Below are 21,872 nucleotides of genomic sequence, written 5' to 3' on the forward strand. Positions count from 1 at the left end.
GACTAAACCTCACATGAAGAGTATGCTCTTCAGTTCTTTACATAAATGCTCTTCTCAATGCAACTTGAATGGTCACTCTGAGAAACTGAATTTCTGTGGCCAAAGTGCTTCCAGTCCTTGGGGCATGGGGGAGAGGAACAGCAGGGTCCTTGCTGTGACAAAAGTCTTGGAGGAAGGAGGCAGTCACAGCCAGTGTTGGGAAACGTCTGTGTTTCACCTTTCTGTCTTTGGGCTTTGTCTCTTGTGGAAGAGTAGGTAGGTCAAATTAAAGAGTATCTGCAGAATTTGTTTGCATGTAATAATGCATTAATAACTTGATGAATCACATTGTTGTTTTAGCATTTCAGTACTATAAATGCTAGATGGCAGAGGCTATTTGCAGATTTGTGTTTGGGATGAGCGATGCGTAGAGTTTACTGATTATGAGTATGACAAAAGTCACAAATGACGCAGTGAGCTAACATTATTTTCCCTGTTTCTCAAATTCCTTTTTTCCTTTTTCTAAACATGGATAGCAAGAGTAATTTCTCACAGTATTTACTTTTCTGTTAAAATTCTTTCTGAAATTGTTTTTATACTGGAAGTCTACCTGTCAGACAATTACATCCCTCTCTTGTTTTCGCTTAGGCAGAGAATGCACCGAATGGACCCGAATGTGGCTATGGTTCTTTCCACCAGCAGTATTGGCTGGATGGGAAGATAATTGCTGTCGGTGTAATTGATATCCTGCCCTACTGCGTGTCCTCCGTCTATCTGTACTACGATCCAGACTATTCTTTCTTATCTTTGGGAGTCTACTCTGCATTACGGTAAGAGGACGTTTTTGTTATCTGGTTATATGTAATAGTAAGAATTGATACTTGTTCCTAAACTTGAGCTTTTATTTCCAGGCTAAACATATACTGGTAACACTATCTCTAGCAAAGTATTTGTGGTTTGGGTGGTTGGTTTTTTTTTTTTTTTAATTCTCCACGGTTGGTTGCATTCCAAATAAATTTTTAATTGTCATCCTTGAATAGAGATGTATCTTTCTAGTTACCTAAATACTTTTAAAGATTAAAAAAACCACTCAAACAAAATTCCTAGTTTTTGTTGCCCCTGAAAATAATTTAGTGTTGCTTGGTTTCAGCAGGAAAAGCCCCTTTTTTGTTTGAATAGAAATAATTCTTCCTTTGACCTTTTTCTTAGCCCAGTCACCAAATGAAATTAATCACTTTTATAGTTTTATGCACATTGAGATCATAAATAATGGAGTACCTAAAAACCATTGTCTTCTGGATTAGTAGTCTCCTGCTGTACTAGCACTAAGTATACTTTTCAGGTATGTTAATCTATTATCTTTGTCTTTAGAAAGCTTGATGGAGAGAGCAATCCTATGAATTTTAAAGCCTTAAATTAACTATCAACCTACTCTTGCAAAACAGTAGTAATAGTGAGCAATGCTTTTCGTTGTGAATAAGACTTGTACGCTAAATTGCAAGTTACTTTTTTTCTTCAATAAGTAATTTTATGAATCCATTATTATTATAAGGAGAAAACCCCTAAACGAGTGGAAATACTTATGCATCTCAGGTTTTTTCTTAGCTTTTTTGCTTCTCTGTTTACATGAAGTAAGCTGGTCACAGACATGTGATGTTCCCAGGGAGGTTCTCATGAAGCAACTGGGGTTGAACCTCGTGCCAGACATGTCTATTTTCATTTCCCTAGGTCTAAGAAGTTCTAGAAAAAGTCTTTACTGGTTGAGATTTGCATTACACTTTTTCAGGTATGAAAGAAGTGCTAAAATTGTGAGATCCAGCTTGCTTTTTTCTCCAAGGCATCCTGTTGAGAGGCGTCTTCTTTATAGGTGGAGTTTCATAGCTGTTGTTTTGTGTTACCCACTGTGGTGGGTAGATATGACATGACTTTTTAAATATGCAAAGCACAAACAGTATTTTTAGGAAACCTCTTCTTATCACTGTAACTTCATATACTTTTGCAATAGCTAATAAACAATGTGCAATTTAATCTCTTGGAAGTCTAATCACTCATAATTTGTTTAGATTTTGATTAGAACATTTTGATTTCCTAAGAATCTCTTTTTAATTCTCCTTTTGGGTGTATTCTTCTCTTTGCGGTGGTTAATTTTGTGATTTCTGAATAATCTTTACATGAGTTGTTCAAATGCCTATGTCAAAGGGTTTTCCACAAAGTTCACTGTTAAGTTGCTGACATCTGTCTAATGGTTTATTGCTGCTGAAATGAGGTGCTGCAATCACTCCTCTCCATCTCTGCTATATGCTGGGCTTCTAGCAACCGTATATTTAGCCAGTTTAATTTACTGAGCAGAAGACTGTTTGCTTTAGCAACCTGGTTAGTGTGCTGAGTTGGCTCAGTGAAGAACCTGTTAACACCAGAGTTGTGATGGAGCCACAATGTGGAGCTGAGAATGGCTAGGGAGTGAGAGCAGGACCTCCTCCTGCTCTCTAGGCAGCTCTTACATCAGTTAAGTCCTAAAGTGCAATTTCTCTGAGTATGGCACCTTTAATAGGAGCCGATATCATTGCCTTCCTGTTGGCTCTCCCCACCTTGTTCTTGCATGGTTCCTTGTGAAAGAGAAACTGTAGACTCATGGAAGAGTTTAGGTCGGAAGGGACATCTGGATGTCATCTGGTCCAGTTTCAGCACAAATCAGGGCTAACTTCAAAGTTGTCATGAACATTAATGTAACTGTTGATGTAGCATCTCCAGTGGTCTATGTCTAAAAGAGGCTGAATTGTCATTTTTTCTGAGGCATTTTGTGGCACTGGTGATTATATAAAATTAATCATAATTAACAAACGTAGAAAAAATGTTGGAACTCCTATGATTTAGAATTGATGTTTTTTCTGTCTATTAGTGGTCTAGATTCTTAGAAGTATTTCATTACATATGCTAGATACTTGAAATTAGACTGAATTTTATTTTTGTTCCATGCAAGGTGAGCATATATCATAAAATACTAAGCCCTCCTAAGGGCTTTTTTATAGTATTCGTACATATCACATTACATTATGTCATAACAGATTGACATAATTTTTATGAATTTTTGAAATGATTTTGAATTTTCTACATAATAAATTTAAAACTTGGTTGGTGCAACATGCATTCGTGGCTCAACTAGTGAAAAAGCAGCTTATAAATTCTGCAGCATTTAAGGCAATAAAAATGAGTTCCCAACAGTCTTAGAGGGGGCCAGTCGTCGTCGTCTTTCAAAAAGGGGAAAAAAAACCTTTAGAGGTGAGGAGGATTTAGGAAGTTGCAAAGGAATCTGATACTTTCAAAGCTGTTGCCAATTTTACTCCGAGGAGGTTAAACTGCAGCGTAGTGCTGTCACTTCCACTTCATGCTACTTTGAGAATTTTTGCTCCTGAGTCGTAGAAAGGATGGGATTTGAAGATCATTTGAAATATGTAGGCATGTGAGTAAAGAATGAGGGGGGAAGAAGCTACTCGTGAAATACCAGTCTTAACCAAAGGAAAAAATCATCAAGAAATATTGAGTGATTCTTATTTGCAGGAAAAAGTTAAACTTTCCCTCTACTACCTGAAATAATGAATAGTAGACAAGCATAGTATTCCTAATCTCTGTTTAGTAGGAGGACAAATACTTGAACTTCTTTTGGAATTGGGTTACTGAAATACTGAATTTTGTATTGATGAAATGAGTATGTCTTCCGCACTGACTACTCTTGCCAAGCGCTAACAGCCATTATAACTCCTTAGACATGTACCATAACTAAAAGCTTTAAAAAAGGTAATTGCAAGTCTGTAGTCCCTTTTCCATAGGAAAGATTTCGGCAGAAAGGATGCAGGTAGACGAGTGTTATGCCATCCAGTGATGCCTCATTGCTGCTCCTGGTGTAAAAATAAAAATGATGGAGTTTGGGGCATTCTCTTCCGTTGGATCACAGCACACACTCCTGGATGGAGGACAGAGACAGATGCTTTATTATCCCCTCAGTAAAACTTTGCCTGGAGTAGGGTTGGCCAAATAGATCAATGAAAGATAGAGCAAGAACTTGAGTTAAGGGTCCTTACCCAAGGAGTATCACTGGAGACTGTAGTATGTGCGAAGACGCTGGCAGTAGTTCTAAGCAAGCGAGCTTTGGTATCACGTGCGTGAAGCTTTGTTGCCCATGGTAAGAATGCTGCTGCAGCAGCCCAATTTTTATCTCATTACATTATGGTCTATTTACTTTCTCTTCACTTTGAGTCTTTCTGTTTTATTAAATCAGACAGTGTAGTCCAATTGGAAAGAGTGTTTAAGAGATCTTGAAATGCAAAGATAATGATTTTTCCCTGTAGTGTTCCAGCTTTTTGACTTGCAGAAAGGTATTTGTTTAATTAGGTCCAGAATAATCTGCATGAAATGGTAAGATTGTTTAACTTTACGCCATGTCTTAAAGACTATGTTTACGAAGTGCATGTTTGTACATTTTTAGTAGTACATAAATCTTACTTCTGGACTCTGTTGTATTTACCTGGATTTTCAGATATGGAGTAACTTACTTCTAGACGTTCTCCTCTTTGAACAGATATATATAGAGAGAGACACACACACAGAGTTGTAACGAACTCATGATGGTCTCAGCAAACTACATGTGACTAAAATGTTAGGTTTTACCTATATTTAAACATCCTCATTACTAAAAATACTAAGCGATAAAAGAACCCCAGTATTTGTACATGCTTCCTATATGCACATGCTTGTATCCTCTTACCCCTTCGGCACTGAAAGTTAAGAACCAACAGCCATGTTTTGTCAAATTTGTTACAAAAATGAACTGCAAAGTTACAAATGCTGTAAAAATGAATATTACAGTGGAAACAGTGGCTGAATCTTTGTAATACTACTACTTTCTTTCTGCCGGTAAAATAAAAAGCAAACTTATTTTGGAATTCATTGACACTTCTCTTTCAGAATAAATGAGAAAATCATACAGACAAACACGGGATGGGTGAAAAATACTTTTTGTTACATAAAGATGGATGTTTTTACATGTAAATTGCTAGAACGCAAATAATAGAACAAACAAGAGGCTTATCCTTGAAGCTTGTTTTTTAAAAATTCACCGCTGTTTTCCTGAGCCACACTAGCCAGTCTGTGTACAATAGCTAGGCCATATTTCTGTAGAAATATGAATATTAACAAGAAACTTGTTAAATGGAGGCTTTTAGTGACTTCTGTTTGAATTTCAAGTCAGTCAATTGGCAGGACAAAACACAAAAATGAAAGTCTTTTGAAGTTTGGCATAGTGTTTTGCATTTTGGTGATTTGTTTGTTTGTTTTTTAAGCATTGATTTTCAGTTTATTATCTTTAGGCTTTTATAAGCATTCGTTTTATCATCTTCATTTTTTTATTTGATAGAAGTCTGGTCCTTTAAATAGGTCAAGAGCCAGGTAGCTGCAAAATATTTCAATATGGAGAGGTAAAATGAATGTAAGAATTGTATTCAAAAGTAATTAGTCTCTTCTTTCCTTTCACAGGGAAATTGCTTTTACTAGGCAACTTCATGAAAAAGCTCCTGATCTCTGTTTTTATTACATGGGTTTCTACATTCATTCATGCCCCAAAATGAGATACAAGGTAAAGTGTGTTTTTACTTATTTCCTTAGTGTACTATTAGTCAAAGCATTTGACAGTGTTCATAGTAATATAATATTTTGTAATTGTCATTTTGGATTTTAATGTAGACTTTATATGGTTAAATTTGAATGTTGGCTATTATTTAACTTGGCTTAGGAATTTTTTTTTTTTTAAATTTAGCTGCATGTGGTATTTATTACAAGCTGGCTTAAAAGCAGTTCACATGGAGAGGTTTTCAAGGCTGTCAGATAATAATTTGTCATTTGGTTACCTGGCTATCTCATGTTTACAGTACATCTTCCAATAGACTAAATTTCTCCCTTTTTTCAGGTTTGCATATTTGTGGAACCGTTGCTTAGTGACAGTGATAACGTGCCTTCGTGGTCTTGGCTGTACTTGGGTTTTTCCTCTTCGTTCGTTGTTAGAGATAGGGGACTTGCTCTGCCGATGAAACCAGTGAGAAGCTAGGTTAGCGGCAATTTTGAGCCAGGTAGCAGATTTTTGAGGAAAGGGTGAAGGAGAATCCACAGAACGGTTAGAATAACCAATCTGTCACCAAACCTCCTTTGTAACCTGTTAGATTCTGCTTCGTTTAGACCTGAGTGCCTAAGGGTCTCTTCTGTGGTTTTTAGGTCTTGTGACTGTGGTATCTTTTTTTTTTTAATAAATGTATCGTTGCTTTTTGAAAATTATGATACAATTTCAGAGTACTGAACATTGATAAAAATTTTCGGAACGCCTACATGTAACCAAATATATCGATTAATAATGTGGAAAGATACAAAGTGTCATGAAATCTAGAGGAAGAGGTGCGGTGTTTTCTCCCCCCCCGCACAGTGTGCTAAAAATCTGCAGTGTTTTCCACTAGTTTTCAGATAGCCAGAAAATTGTGAGGCTTATTGAAGTGATGGTTGTGAAGGAAAAACCGTTTCAGCTTTATTGTGGCCTACACTACAGGTGACCATGATGATTGAGTCTTCTGAAAATAACAAATGAGCAAATCCCTCCCTCTTCTGTTTTTTTTCTTTTCTTTTTTTCCCCTCCCTTTGCCAACTTGAGTTTATCATCTACGTCTGCTGGCCAAACAAAGAGAATATTAAGTTTGAGGAAAGGAAATGAGTGAGTTGGAAAACACTGCCTCTGTCATCGAAATCATCTTAAAGGCTATGGCATCACCGGCTTGAACCATAGCTTATGATTACTTGCTCTACTCTTTGGAAATATTTAAAAGTTTGGGATGATTTGTTCATGTTGAGGCACTGCTATTTAACATCCCTTATCTATTCTACAACCTACTTAGTTCAAGAATTGTAAAAAGAGTGCATTTAGTTTACTCTAGGGCACTTAAGAAACAAATCTGACTATAATGGCAAAAACCATTCCTGTTCTGAAAGATATCACTGCTAAGAAACTTTGGGATCAGCTGCTTGTAGTAAGTTTTAATAAAAATGTGAACCTTGTATACATGAATTAAACAAAGCTCATACATGAGTCAATGTATTAAATTAGCCAGCAAACTTTAAATATGAAGATTAAATTCTGTAAAACTGGGAGCTAACCTCAGTAGCCGCTATACGTTTGTATTATAATGTGATGTCTCTCCTGTTGGGCCTGTCCTGTTATTTGAAAATGATTGCATCAAGAATGGAAGATTCTTGCGATGCTTCTAGTTTTCATTCTCAAATAATGGAAATTGAATAAATTGTAGTGGGAGTATTATAACTTTCCCCCCCGCCACAAAAGCTCCTTTTCTTCCCTTGCTTACACTTACTGTCTGATATGACTGTGATTTGATAGAATATACATTTTAGTCTTCCAGAAACCTATACACGTCAATGTACTTAGGTAATTAAGCGTGACCCAGTAGGAGAACTACTGGGACAGAGGGTGGGGAGAAGAAGAAAGCCTATACATACATATTTAGAACACATACAAGAGCAGGTATGTAAGGCTCTGTCTTGAGCGAGTAATAGTTTAATAAATTAATTGCAAGGGGTTTTATTTTATGTTCTGTTTCTTTTCCTGTGTATATTTGTTTTAGAAGTGGCCAAATGTAATGGAATTGAAAATCAGGTAGACATTAATTCTGTAGTTCCACTTTACCTTCACTGAAATAGTACGCTGGAAACGAATTTTAAAACTAAGCTCTGAAACGCGTCTGGATAATGCTACTACTCTTGTGAAGTGATTGGTAGTGGTAAAGTAGGGTGGGCAAGTACTGACTTTGCAGATTAAGTCATTTCAGTAATGCCTCGTTGACCTAGAGGCATTACATGTTGAAGACTTTGCTTGATTCCGGTTTAATAGAGATGGTAGAGGCTCCCTTCCCTTCATGATATTAGTGTGGAGGAATGACAGGCTGTAGGTAACTTGCTAAATTGATGTCAGGTAAGCAAATTAAATGAAGGAAAGAAGAGGAAGGCACTGAAAAGCTAACCACTGGGGTTTATCCTCTGTAATTTTCTTTGCAAATCATTTGTCCTAGGATGTTTGAAAACGGAAATTAGACACAGTATCAGTTCTTTAACTAAGCAGTGCCTTACAACGAGCACATGCATGCTATATTTATTTCCAGTGGAGTCACAGGATTTTGGAAATCTTTGAAGATTTTCCCCCTTCTAGTCACAGATCAGTGGAAGCGCCTAAGCTGACATTTGCATTTGATTTTTAACAGAAATGCAATAGTAGACTACTCCTAGCAAAGATGCCTCAGCTTGACTACTGGTTTGTACCAAACAGCTGTGTGTCTTCCCGCTGATTGAAGAGGGATAGCTGATGAATGGGGATGTATAAGGAACAGTGACTTTATGATGTTGATTTAAGGAGTTTGACAGTGTTCCACTTTGCATGGAGTAAAACTCAGTCTCCTGTACAAGATGTGGCTAGAATAATTGGAGATCTGTGCAATGGACTGTTGTACTCGTATTACAATCCAGGACTGATGCATTAATGTTGTGCCCATGAGGACATAGCTGGACGTTTTGTTTTAAATACGCATGGCTCCTAGATTGGAGGTGTAGATATCCAACAGCAAGCATGAAAGCCTTGTTCTGCATGGGTACTTTCGTGGAATGCAAATTGTAGACATCAGACATCTCTTCTGGATTCTAACTTTTTTGTGGATGTAATAGTCAAACAGCGGGGTTTTTAAAGCATAGGTAGTAGGTGATCATATATACAAGTGACTGGGCTATACACATTAACAGCTCCCCCCTGCATCAGATCATCTTGGTTATGTTGTGTGCTATAAGGAGTTTCTGTGGCATTGACAGACTATTTTGTTGGAGGTTTTTTTTTTTTTAATAAGGCTGCTAATATGTGTGTTCTGCTTTTTATGCAGTTCTTAAAATGCTGTCTATATCTTTATCCTCGAAAGTTTCTTTGAGCAATCACCCTCGATATGGACAGAATGTCTATGCAGCTGCTGAATATTTTTAGGCACCACTGAGCAGGTCAGGGGCTGAACTGGCAGAGAATACATTATTGGGGGGTCAGTGTATGACCTTTTCATTTGAAGGGTTCTGTTTCCAGAAATGATACAATTTTGGGTGTAAATAGTGTGTAATCCAGTGGAAGATTGGAGGCCTGAGCATCCTGAAAGAGGATCCCCAAGTCAGGATTCCTCTGGCTCAGTAACAGAGTTGGAGAATTCTGGATTATCAGGCAGGAAGATAAATGGTTAAAGAGCATCATCCACCCCATGGATCAGATATAACTACAGAAGCTCTTAAAAATAAAGCTCCCTTTTGACTGGCTGTTCCCTTCCCTTTCCTTTTGTTCCCAAAGAGTTTGCATTTGATTGCAATGTGATTTTAAAACAGTAGAGTTGTGGTGAAATTACTTAAGATGGGGGAAGGGAATAGATTGCAATATTAGGCTGTTCTTTAGTTCCCAGCTTCTCTTAGATTTGTTCCCATGTACAGGTTAATATTTATGAACTGGTAAAATAAAATCTACATTAAATCGAGACAAAAGGATTTCTGTAGTCCTATTAACTATGTTAATATGGAAAAATCCTACGAAAAACCTTAAGCAATGGCTTTGTTCCAATTTTTACCAGGTAGGTTGGGGTAATACATGATTAAAATGGGTTCTCTGAAGAAATTCTTGACCTTGTGGTAGAACTTTTCAGACTCTGTTAGATGTGATAGTTCTTATGTTGGAAAATAAGTCTCCTGGAAAATTTTCCAGGACTTATAAGATACAAAGTCTTTTTCCTAATGCATTTTGGAGTCTGTGATAAAATTTAAGTATAAGAAATGCTTCTCATGTGTTTAAGTATTGCAGTGTTTTTCAGTTTAAAATATTTGTTTACAAACATATTTATAGAGTTACACAACTAAAAGAACCACCTTTAGTGAACAGCCATATCAGATTGATGCTTGAGAGGATCTTGGATTTTTTTCATATACTGATACTTTCTTTTATCCTGCATCTTTCCAAGTAAATAATTTTACTCCATGGCTCTCTGTTACTAAATTCACATTTTCCAGTCACTGGTGAACTCTTTGAGATCCTTTCTGCTCTTTCCATTACCGTTCTTTCATACTGATTTTTGAGTATTGTGGTGATTGACACTAACTAGATTTTGGGTTTGTGCTTCTGATATAAATAGTAAGTGTACTTGCTGCCTTGCATTTGCCATTCAGACCACTGTTGACCTTAAGTTAAGTTCTCCTCCAAGTTCTTGTATTGGAAGGGGTTTGTTGGTGACATTTTCTACTTGAATTTCCTTAGTTTGGGTTTTTTCTGAGGTTTTTTCGGTGTTGATATTTGCATGTAAATACTGCAATTGGAGCACGTATTGTTACTTGTTTTGGTCAATGATCTGCTTTCCCTGAAGCCGCTCTGCTGAGCTTGTAAATAACTATCAGCGTACTTTGAAGTGCATAACAGATTTAATGTCTTCTTGCTGTGTTATCTCTGTGTACCATTTTAAGACCATTCTATGATGTGAAGAGGTGTTTTGACTGAAATCTTTATCCAGACTTGTATGCAGGCCAAAGTAAATGGAATTATTTCAAACAGTCTCCTTCGGTATCAAGGCATGGCCAGACTTCAGATAGATGGAATACTAGAAAGGGTTCTGAAAGAAACAAAAGGCTGATTCATCTGTGATTAATCATTCTTAAACTAAATACCTCAGACTGACTGTGGTCGTAAGTGGTGCCCCTGGAATTTTATGGTGCTCGAGAGCCAATTTCTTTGGCTGCTTTCAGGAATTTCAGCATCACTTCTCCTGCAGCAGTGAAATGCATCCTGTGGTAGCCTGGACTTCCACATCCACGGGATCCACAAAGGTCTCACTCATCCTTGCCCATCCTGACTCTTGCTGTTTCTGACCATGGAATTTAGTTAATCTTTTCAATAAGCTTGGATTTGCTACATAAGCCAAAATGTGCGAGGGAAGGAGACTTAATGTGACGTGACTTAATGTGATTTTGGAGTATAAGCACGCGCTTAGGGTTCTGCCACTGAGCAGCAGAGAGCTTTACAGAATGTCACTAGTTCCACACAAAAAGAGCTGGCATATTTATACTTCCATGCTTGGTCTTTTCATTCAGCATGTATTGAAGTTGCTACCAGCTGTGAGCCTGCTTTTCTCACTGGGGTTACTATTTGCCTTGATAATGGGAAAAGATGATCAGTGAGAGTAGTTTGGAGGACTGGAGTTGCTCTGCTCAAGTCTGTTAGCACTTGGACTAGTGGCTTTTCCAGGATTAATTTTGTCAGTTTCTAGGAATAAATATGCATTCAAATTAGTACAAAATATAATTTTATTTGTATAAACAAGTCATGAATAGTCAACTAAATATTCTGAAAAGTCAGTACTTGTTACAGAGTGCCAAGCTGTTGCTTGCAATACCATTTGTTAATAAAGAACTGAAATATCGGGGCTGAAAAACCATTATCTACTCTAAGAAAGCAATAAGACTTTTGGCAACCTAGTGGTTTTGATTTTTCTGGCAAGACTGTTAAAAACAAACAAAATAATAAACAAAGACAAAATCATACAATAATTAAAAAAAGCCCTCAAAATTATGTTAGAGAAGTGTGTGAGGGGAAAAATCCCTATTTTTCTGTATGTCTTGTTAACATCACTTTTAACTGCCTCCCTTCTTCCTTCCTTCCGTTTCTTCACCGGACTTCTCCACTGGCCAGGATAGTCCTCTGCATCAGCAGCTAAAATTGAACATTCAGTTCTTCAGAGCTCTGAACTTACCTCATGTCTTTGTTCCTTCTAATGGTTTGGGGTAGTGACCGAGGGGAAAAAAACCCATTCTGAATTATAGTGGAGTTTTGGCATTAGAACCCGAGGGATTTTGAGAAGTCTTTTAAAATGGCTAGCCAAGACTTCCAAAACTATTTTGGATGATTGACTCGGTGTACATGTGTTAAATGCTTCTGAAAATCAAGCTGCTTTAATATTCCTTCAAGTTGTAACTAGCACAAGAAGTCCTTATCTCTCTATGTATATTTTATCGAATGTGTTTTGACTAAAGGTTGGCTGTCTGTTTGTTGGATCTGATAAGTCATATGCTATATTCAGGACCGCAGTGTCCTTTGCTGCTCCCCCCCCCCCCTTTTTTTTTTTCTTGTGTTCATTTCTTCCATAAAAGCTTTCTCCTTTCACCTTTCCTCATCTGGAAGACTATTACCTACTACTTTAGAGCCCACACTGAATAAACATAACTAAACATGTTGGAATGAACAACTATGAGAATGTAGGGCACAATAAAAAAAACACCATGGGTGAAAAATTATTAGTTCTTTAGCTCTTGATGTAGTGCTAGTGATAAATATTTCAAAGTATTTCTTATTTACTTTGAACAGCATCTTACATAGTGTTTGAGGCCACTTTCCAGGTTGCTTTTCTTTTTTCTTTAAGGCATTTCTAGTCAGCTTGTGAAAACCGCATTATTATGAGCATCAAAAAGCAGGAATAAGGAGATGCTCTGTTCTCGATAGCAACAGCCATTACTGAATGCTGACAGTGGATTTCTACTGACAATAAAATTATTAAAACCAGAAGTCGATGCAATTACTTCTTTGGGTTTTTTTCCTAAGCTGCTGATTATACTGTGTATAATTGGTAAATTATTACAGCTTTTCCCTAGTGCAAGTGTTGAAGCTGTGCTGAATTTCGCCCAGCATTTGCATGGTTAAAACCAGTTGGAATCTCATTTTTCTACTAGAAACAAACACAGATCCCAACCATGTCTTTTTTTTTTTTTTAACTTTATTTTTCCTTTTAAAATATTTGCAGTCAGGACTTTTTTTTTTTTTGTCAGTCAGAACTCCCTGGGGAAAAATGTGAACATGTCCCTGGGGCTTTATTTTTCTAACTTTGGAAATGTGGATTTCTTTTCAGTTGTTTACTTGAAGTTTAAGATGATTGAAGTGTAGCAGAACTGAAGTGAAAATAATATGTATATTTATGCCTGATTGTATTATTTGTAGACTTTTATCAGAGCAGAAAGAAATGTCTGTTCTGTAGGTCTCAGCTGACCTCTGAAGTGAACAAATCTCTTTCTCATTACTCTAGTGCCCCTTGAGAAAACAAACACGTGTCCAAAAGCAGAAATTTTGGGGTATATGTTGTACAAGCTTGGAAGGAATTGTATCTGAAAGTAACTTTCAGAGTGAAGTAGTATTTGTGAGACATGGCCTTCCTACAGTTTCAGCTGTATACCTGTTACTTGTTATTTGATGGATCTTTGATTACAAAACAAATTTCCTCATATTGAGTAAACTTTTTTTTTGTGCTTCTCTATACTGGAGAAATAAATGTTATTAAAGAAGAGTACGTCCTCTTAAAAGTATCCATTTGTTATCTTCTGTATGAGGCTTGGATCGGGTTCTCTTACTTCCATGCAGTGTTTAAAAAACCAAACAAATCCCTCCACCCAAACCCAACCAACCAAAAAAAAAAACCCCAAAAGAACCAGTTCCCATTCAGAGAAATGTTCGAAGTCATACACTGCCTCTTTTAAGTAATTCCAAATATGAGGTGATTTAAATATCAGACTCTGAATATTGGTTATTTACTGATATCAATTATAATGTTGATGCTACTAGTGATTCTAATGTATCGGTAAAGATTCTTTGCTCTCCGTATGAGGGATATGTTAGTACATAAAGAGGTATATATTCAGGATTCACAGTTCAGATGTTCTCAAGAATAAACACAGAAATGGGATAGAGGTGGGATTAACTACCTACATATGCACATCAGCAGGGATAAGTTCTACACCTTTTATTGTTACAGGAATTTTATTAACTTGGGAAAATTTCCCTATTGTGTTTCTTTTATAAGGGTGATTTTGTTAATTTGGAAGAGGACTAAGTAAACTAAAATCTAACTTCATTTTCATAAAAGTCCAAGAGTGAGAGGTATGGTTTGTTAAACTGCAGGCCGATTCTGTACCGGTGGATGTTTTCAGAGTTATTAGAGGTAACTTGCCTGTCTCTGTCGAAAGGAGCTGCTAAAAAGGTTTATTCAGGATCGTGTTAATAAACCCGAGGCAAACCATCTTCTGAATGATAATAGCTGGTAGAAATTTCTCATGTCTAATTCATGACTCTGCATAGTCATAAATTCACTGCTTATTGCTGACTTGTACTAAATCTTATTTGCAGGCTTATTTGGGGACTCCATAGCAACCATTAGCAATTAAAGTGAGAACTGTAAACTGTGAAATATATGGACAAGAGAGGTGTGGGTTTCGGTTGGGTTTGGTTTTTTTTTTTTGAGGGGGAATAACATACTTCACAACTCATATGTCTTTAATTCTTCTCCATCTGAGGAATGAGGTCACAACTCATGTTTCAGAATGTTCCAATTATAGTTCTATAAATCCATTAGTCCTTGCTAGTAAGTGTAAGAATGCATGGAATTGAGTGTAAAGTTTCTAACAAGCAAATGAATATAGTGCTGCTTTGTCAGCTTCACTTTGATTTTTTTGTTGATTTAATAATTTTTGGATGATCCTCAAAAACTAGTTAACGTTCTTCTGAATTTTGTCTGTCTACCCGTCTCTCTGTGGGCATTCCCAGAAGTGAGTGATTTTGACTATGCGGAGATGGACATCTTACAATGCCATGATGCAAAAGGTTCAAATATATTTATGAAGACAATGCTGTTTTCCTAACAGTCTCTGTGTGTAGTTGTTCATAGCCATGCCAGTTTTCAAGTGTTGGGCAAAATATCAAAGTTTTTGTGTCGTGGAGAAAAATCAGCCCTTTAAATCTGTCATGGAAGTGTAAGTCATTGAAACACTGGTTAGTTTTATCTATGCAGCACATTTATTGAGTCTGGCAACACTTGGAGTATTGGATCTCTCATTGAACTTCAGATCCGATTGCTCGTATTGTATTCTTTCTTATTTTTGCTATTTTGCTGATTATATTAGCTCTAACTAGGCAATATTGTCAAGTTGAATTTATTTGGCCCGAAAGCCAGGAACTCCTGCTTTTCCTGGCTCTGCTGTGTTTCACCTTGTGGTCTTTACAGTAGGAGCTGGCTGACACATCAGTTAATCTACACAAGAGATGTTTTTTCTCCAATTTTCCAGGAAAGATTTAATGGTAGATACTTTAATGAGGTCTGGTTTTACTAAGACCTCATTAATTTTACAGAGGTATCACAGTACACTTCAGAGAAGTGTTACATTTAATCTAGATGACAATTTGTTATTTTGAATGATTATTTTCTTTGTCTGAATTTGTTTAGCTGCTGACTGTACTGAGTCTCCAAGTAAAAATATATTAAAGAGGTTCTATTATTTATCCTCAATCCTTATACTAAACACGAGGCTGCTAACAGTCTAGTTTGAAAAAAGTTCATCATCAGTGTTCGAATGGGAACGAGAGTCCCAGACCCCTGCGGAGGGGAGTGATTTGGAGCCTGGAGGGAATAGTATAATCATAGAAAAGTAGACATGTCAAGGGCCATGGGGGTTTATGTAGTCCATCCCCTCACTCTAAGTCAGGGTCAGCTACATTTGTGTTAACTTTTAAGACCCGTTGGACATATGTGTGCCAACAGTCTCCTTTGATAAACTTACACAAATCTCCGTGTGTTGGTGGTTATATCCCTGTGTGTTCTTGTGCTTTATTAGTCTTCCCATTGAATGTATTCATGTCTGACCTGAACTTTTCTTCCTAAATATTACATTTTGTCCTACCTACCATGCACATAAAAAAAAAAGAAAAAAAGGGTTGTGTGTGGGTTGTTTGGATTTGTTTTGTTGTTTGGGTGTTTTGTTGTTTTTTTCTTTTTTTTTTTTTTTTGCAACACCCTTCTCTTTAAGCCTGATGGCTACCGTCATGTCTACATTTCTGTCATAGAGAATGATGTCTAAAACTAAGCCTTCTGTCTAAGGCTCTCAAATGCTGGCGTCAGCTTCTACCATTTGTTTATATAACACAATTTATTGCCTTCATTGTACTAAAGAAGATAGTAGACTCTGGAGGCAAGGAGAAAGGGTGGAAAGGAGAAAAAATGAGAATTGTGCAAGTATAAAGTTTTCAGAATGGGCTAAATTGGGACTTGGGCTGAGTTATTTTTAGTGTCAAGGTTTGTGACTAAGGGACTAGGAAGGCACACATGTATATGTGCTGGAATCTCTCTGCTGCTCATTGCGGTTTTCCTAAGTCTCTTTTAAAGTTGCATTTTTCTTTTAGGAGAGAATATTGCATTAAATGAGGTGACAAAACATAGAGGATTTTGTGGTTGCTCCTTACTGTGCCTATAGAGATGATCTGGATGAGTTTTACCTTCCTTATTATAGTAAATTATTATTTATAGTGTTATAGTAAATGCTGGAAGTGGCAGCTCAAAGCAAGTAACAAATTAAGAATAAGCAAAACCCAGAGCAAAGATGTGTTAGTACAGGATTGCAGATGATGGTAATTAATGGGATTTTCACACCAGCAGCGTATCACTAGTAGGGGAGGAGCTTGCTTGGTGTTATCCTGTGGTAGCCACCAACATTGTTCAGATGCAAAGAGTTTAAAACCAAATCCATACTCTCTTCAATTGCTGTTAGAGGCAGTAGTTGAAGTTTGTGGAGCCTGGCAGGCTCTTGGGTCGTACCATGTTTTCATGAAGACTGTTACGAGGTCACAGGAGCTCTGCGATTGCACAGAGCAGGGCGCTGAGCAGAAGGGTCAATGGAAAGGTGAAATATTTGTGTTACAGCTTCTTTAAAGCTTTTTCTTGATCTAATAAAATCAGATCCCAAAGGCATTCAAAGGTTACCTTATTGGGGAGGCCTAGCGAGACCTGGGAGCTCGGCAAACTGTTGTCTTCTGAGCGTGAAATGGAAGAAAAAACAACCCCACAAAACCTACTTGCTGTTTCCAGACACGGCCCTGAGGTTTCCACTTATCATGTGAGAGAGTTAATCACTGCTGCAAACTTTGTTTAATTGTTTTCAACTGAATAACTGAACTCTTCTAAAAGGAATGACCAAAACTGTTAAGAGGAGTTATTTGCTGTGTTAGATAATTTGGGGATTCTTACTAGAAAGGTTTCAGGGGAGTAGATCATCTTTTTTAAAAGAATATCATGCTGCTTGCTTCCTTCCCCATTCTCATTTCACAAATAACACTGAGCTAGAATGACAAAAAAAAGGGTCTGAAAATGACCCCATTGTCAACTAATTAAAGAAGAATGGGTTCGTGGAGCAAAAGTACGCAGGAACCAAATACTCTGTTCACCCCAACACAAATGTGCTGTTGTTTTATGAATGGACAGAAGACAAGATGACCTTTTTGTTCCACTGATTTAATTTATTTATTTAAGATATTGAAGCTAGTGTTTTAAAGGGCTACCTAGTACTAATATGGTCAGTAAAGTTGACCCATTATTTATTTTATGAATTGGGTTTTTTTTTTTTACATTCTTTCCATTTTAGTCTTTACCAGTTGGCATCGTGTGCCTTGCTATTAATTGTTTTTAATGATCTTCCATTCAGAGGAAAGCAGAGAGATATTACAGTATATTTGGGAGGGCTTGCTACTCGTTGCATCCTCCATTTCTATCTTAGAGTGGCAGTGAAGGACACTGAGTAAAAAGCTGTAGTGCCAGCTGAGAGCCGGTCCCGAGTGCTGCCTCTGCTCCTCAGTTTGGGCAATCTGAGGATGCTGTGCAGGGAGATCAGGTGGGAAGGTCTCCACACGGAGAAGCTTTGGGGCTGCTCCACCACAATTCCGGCTAAATTAGGTGTGGCATTGAGAAGGGATCCAAAGGACAGCACCTGTGCAGCCTAAATTATTGCAAGATGGTCTCTTACGTGTTTCTCATAAATCGATGTGCTTCTAATAGAGCTCATGTTGTAAGCCCTGACTGAAACTTTATTTTAGAAGATAAATTGGTTTCTTTCTGAGAACTGTATCTGTTTCAGTTTTTGTTGCTGATGATGGTTTAATGGATTTATAAGCACAAAACGTTTCTCTATCATTGGGAGATGGTAAAGAAACTCTGTATGTTAAATGGCATCTTGATCCCGTTGACGACTGAATTGTTAGTCCTCAAATGCCTGTACTAACAGCCCCACCTTCTGATGAAGTTTTAAATGATAGTGCTGTGTGGAGAGGTTAGTGTGATGATCCAAGAAAAAAGATTATAATATTCCTCAAGCCAATGCTCATTAAGTTGGAAAAGTTGCAAACTGCCACAAAAGAATCTAAAAATCTCCAGTACCCTACAAGCTAAATTCTGCGTAAGGTGGGCTTTCTTTAATCCTCTTGTGTCTGTAGTGATTGCGTGTATTTAGAGCAACAACAAACAAAAATGAGCGTGAACCTTCTCCTGAGAGTCTCTTAAAGCTGCAGGTATTGTTCCTGCCCTGAGATTTATGAACCCTTTCAGGGTTTACAGCCAAATTCTTGGCTCCTGGCTGCATTAGGTTGCTTGGACAGTGCAACTCCAAGAGAAAACTTCCCTGAAAGGGCAGCTGGAGACCTTCTGCATGAGGTGGTGGTGGAGTTGGAATGTGCCACGCTGTGTTAACGGTTGGACTTGATGATCTTAAAGGTCTTTTCCAACCAAAACGATTCTATAGTTCTATGATTCTGCCAAACCGCCCCAGCACAGCAGCCTCCCAGTGCCCGCTGCAAGCTGCTGCACGTTAAACCAGCCTCAGATGCCACCAAGGCTGAACAGGAGGCAGAAAGGTTTATAAAAACATTTTTGGCCACTGTCCTTTAGGTGTCTAGATCTGGATTAAACTATGGTGTCAATATTTATTGGCATATGATGCTAAACGTACAAGTATTTATTATACTTTGCTCTCTATTTTAGAAGTGTGTTAAAAATGCATGGAAGTGCCTGAAACTGCTTGTGTGTTTCAAGATAGGCATGCACTTGAATACGGTATGGAGCTTTATTGATTTTAAAATAAAGCAAGGTGATTGCCTGGGCAATTTTTAAACTGTTTTAACGCTGAAAAACAAGGACTATAAACTGTTAGAATGTCAAGAAAGTGCTTGATTTTTTTTTTAAGTACAATTTTAATTTTAATACCGCCCTATATTTGGATGTATGTTTAATATACCCTTGGATTACCAGGTTTTGATATGATCAGGATTTAACATAGCATATGGTATAGTTACTGATTCCAGCCCATTTGCCTTCAAACTTGTTTTCTTCTGTGAAGGTGATTATAAAGAAAACAGTTTCCAAACATCTGGCATTAAGAGAAAACTGAAGTGTTGATGTTTCAACTCACAGACTTTGGGGATACATAATGTTAAACAGTATGTTTTCTAAACATGCAAGTAGACATTTTTATACCTTTTAATGGTAATAATTTGGATGAAAGCATAATAGTGATTCTGTTCGAATCAACTATGAGAATAATGTTGGGCAGTTTTACAGACCCACAAGCATGCACGTGTGCATTTACATCGCTAATAGACGCAAAATCTGCATGGAGAATTACCGCTACAGAATTTGTTACTAAAACTTCATTTTGTTCACTTTTGTGTAATAAAAATGGACTTACTTGACAAGAATTCCAGTTCTATAAGTTTAATATTTTGTTTATAATTAAGGAGACAGAATTCATTAATATAAGGAGGAGTTTGAAAACAAGTCAAGGTCAAAAGAACATGTTGAAAGGATACAATTATTTTTACTATAGTATGTCCTCAGGCAGATGTCCTTCCTTGCAAAATAGCTTGACAAAAATTCAATACATCTCTCTATCTAGCCATAATTTCTATGTCTTATTCCTACATTTGTTGAGTGTTCCTATGTTTGAACTCTCTCCTCACTTTCTCATATCTAGCACGGTCCCAGAGGGACTCAAATGCCCTGAAGCCCAGAAACTGGGGCTCTCCCAGTCTGGTATTTCTTCTGGCAACTAATATAGCTACAGCCTGGCTTTCAGTTTTGAGTCTTCAGGCTGAGGAGATGAACAGAAGCTGGTACGGGCTGTGGTGGCAGCTCAGATGCCGCTTTCTGCAGCGCCGGGGGTTTGGCTCGGTACGGTAGGTGTTTGCGCGCGGCGTAGGGGAGGCGCGATGCCACTTTGCTTTACACGTTTCCAGTTTTGGAGCCCACAGACCACCTCTGTTATGGTGGTGACAAAACTTAACGCTTTTTTTGCAATACAGATTTTTGTCTCGTGTTGAGACTACTGCAGTGAGGTCACTAATGGCTTCGGTTCAGACGTGTGGTTTGTGAGCTCCACGTGCTGAGCTGGTCCCAAAGCGGAGCAGGATGGTCTCCCGCCGAGAACGGACTCCTCGGAGAGCACAGACAGGCTTTGTTTACAAATTCTCCTCTCCCAGCAAACAAAGCAAGCTTGTTTAACAAATGCTTGTCAAACAAAATGGACCTAAAATTAGAATGCTTATTTCATGAACGAAAACGTACTATGAAAATAAACATTTTTAGCGACAATAGAAAAACTTGTTTTGTTGGTCCAGAATTTTTGTACAGATACTCATTGATACTTTGTACAGTTAGTTGTTGCTTTACTTGCTGTTAGGGTTTAAGTTCGAACACATGCTTGGAATACTGTGGTAAAGCGAGCCTTTTTATTTATTTGTTCATTTTTTTAATCTGCAGATATAGGGAAAACAAGGCAGTTTAGATTTTTTTGGCAGAGATGTGTTACTCTGTCCTGATAATATACATTGTAAGCATTTAAACGCGGAGATTTATCATTGCCTAATTTTCTCCTTCAGATTTTGAGTCTGAATAACATCTTTTTGTGTGTTAATGATGTGTTAACTTGAATTTCACAATATTATTTAGTCAAGATCCTGCAGAAATTAAAATTTTTACTAATAACTTTCCTGTGCTGTTTTCTCCACTTTGTGCTACAACTTTACTCTTTTCTACTGTCCTAAGATTACCGTTACCACCTATTTGTGTATCTGTACCACTGTTGTTGAAGTTGTTTCTTCAGTACTGGGTTGGGTATATTTCAGTGTTGAATGACTACAGGTAAATTATTTAGCTTTTACTAGGGTTTTTTTATTGTTGGACTTAAAAAACCATGTCAAGTGTACCATATATCGATAGAAAGCCTTAAAGTTAAAAATCTTGTACTGTCCTGAATTATCGATTCAGAATATTATTTCTTGTTCTTAGATGGATGAAAGCAAATAGAAATGAAAAAAGCTGGAGTGGCAATTTTTAAAGTGACATTGTTTTTCAGCGTGATTTGATTGCATAAACACCATAACTGCTTTTGAAAATCCCACATAACATGTTGTAATCTAAAGCCAACATCTCTCACCTCAATTCCTAATTAAGAGTATATGTCAACTCCTGAATATCACTGTTTCACAATTTGAAAAGCTGTCAATTAGTCTAGTATTTATTATGTCTTCAATTATTCCACAGACTGAGTCAAGAGCTAGGCATGAAGGTGAAGTATGAAATTATTTATTCAGTATAAGGCTACCATCAGCCCAGACTTTCCTGGGCAGCTCTTATTTTCTTGCCCTCAGAGTCATGTCTGGATAGATTTTTGGCAAGTTCTGCGTGTTTCTGGCTGAGTTTTTGGAAACCCCATTAGAGGCAGAAGCAAGGCTTTGGGAATGTCTAGTAGGGAGGTAGTATTCCCGGAGGTGGTGTGGTGGGTGTAGGTGGTAATGCAGGGAGAGATCTGACCTGTGAGGCTGAGCAGAAGAAGGGCACTGAGTAGCAAGTACTAGCCTGTGCTCTGAGCAGCTTGGGGCTCATGGGTGGGTGAGAGGGATGAAGGGTTGAGTTTTTTTGTAGCTGGGAGACAAGATGATT

General features: G+C 37.5%; 1 protein-coding gene across 6 annotated transcripts in view; it reads left to right on the plus strand.

Moving 5' to 3' along the window:
* Positions 1 to 21,872, plus strand: part of ATE1 (arginyltransferase 1) — an 84,119-nt gene that overhangs the window by 30,455 nt on the left and 31,792 nt on the right. For all 6 annotated transcript variants that reach the window (XM_054831615.1, XM_054831612.1, XM_054831611.1 and 3 more), the window contains exons 9-10: positions 628 to 809; positions 5,509 to 5,608. In XM_054831615.1, coding sequence (XP_054687590.1) covers positions 628 to 809; positions 5,509 to 5,608 — 282 coding nt within the window. The remainder of the gene's footprint in view (positions 1 to 627; positions 810 to 5,508; positions 5,609 to 21,872) is intronic.

This window comes from Grus americana, chromosome 7, assembly GCF_028858705.1.
Source record: "Grus americana isolate bGruAme1 chromosome 7, bGruAme1.mat, whole genome shotgun sequence".
Taxonomy (NCBI): domain Eukaryota; kingdom Metazoa; phylum Chordata; class Aves; order Gruiformes; family Gruidae; genus Grus; species Grus americana.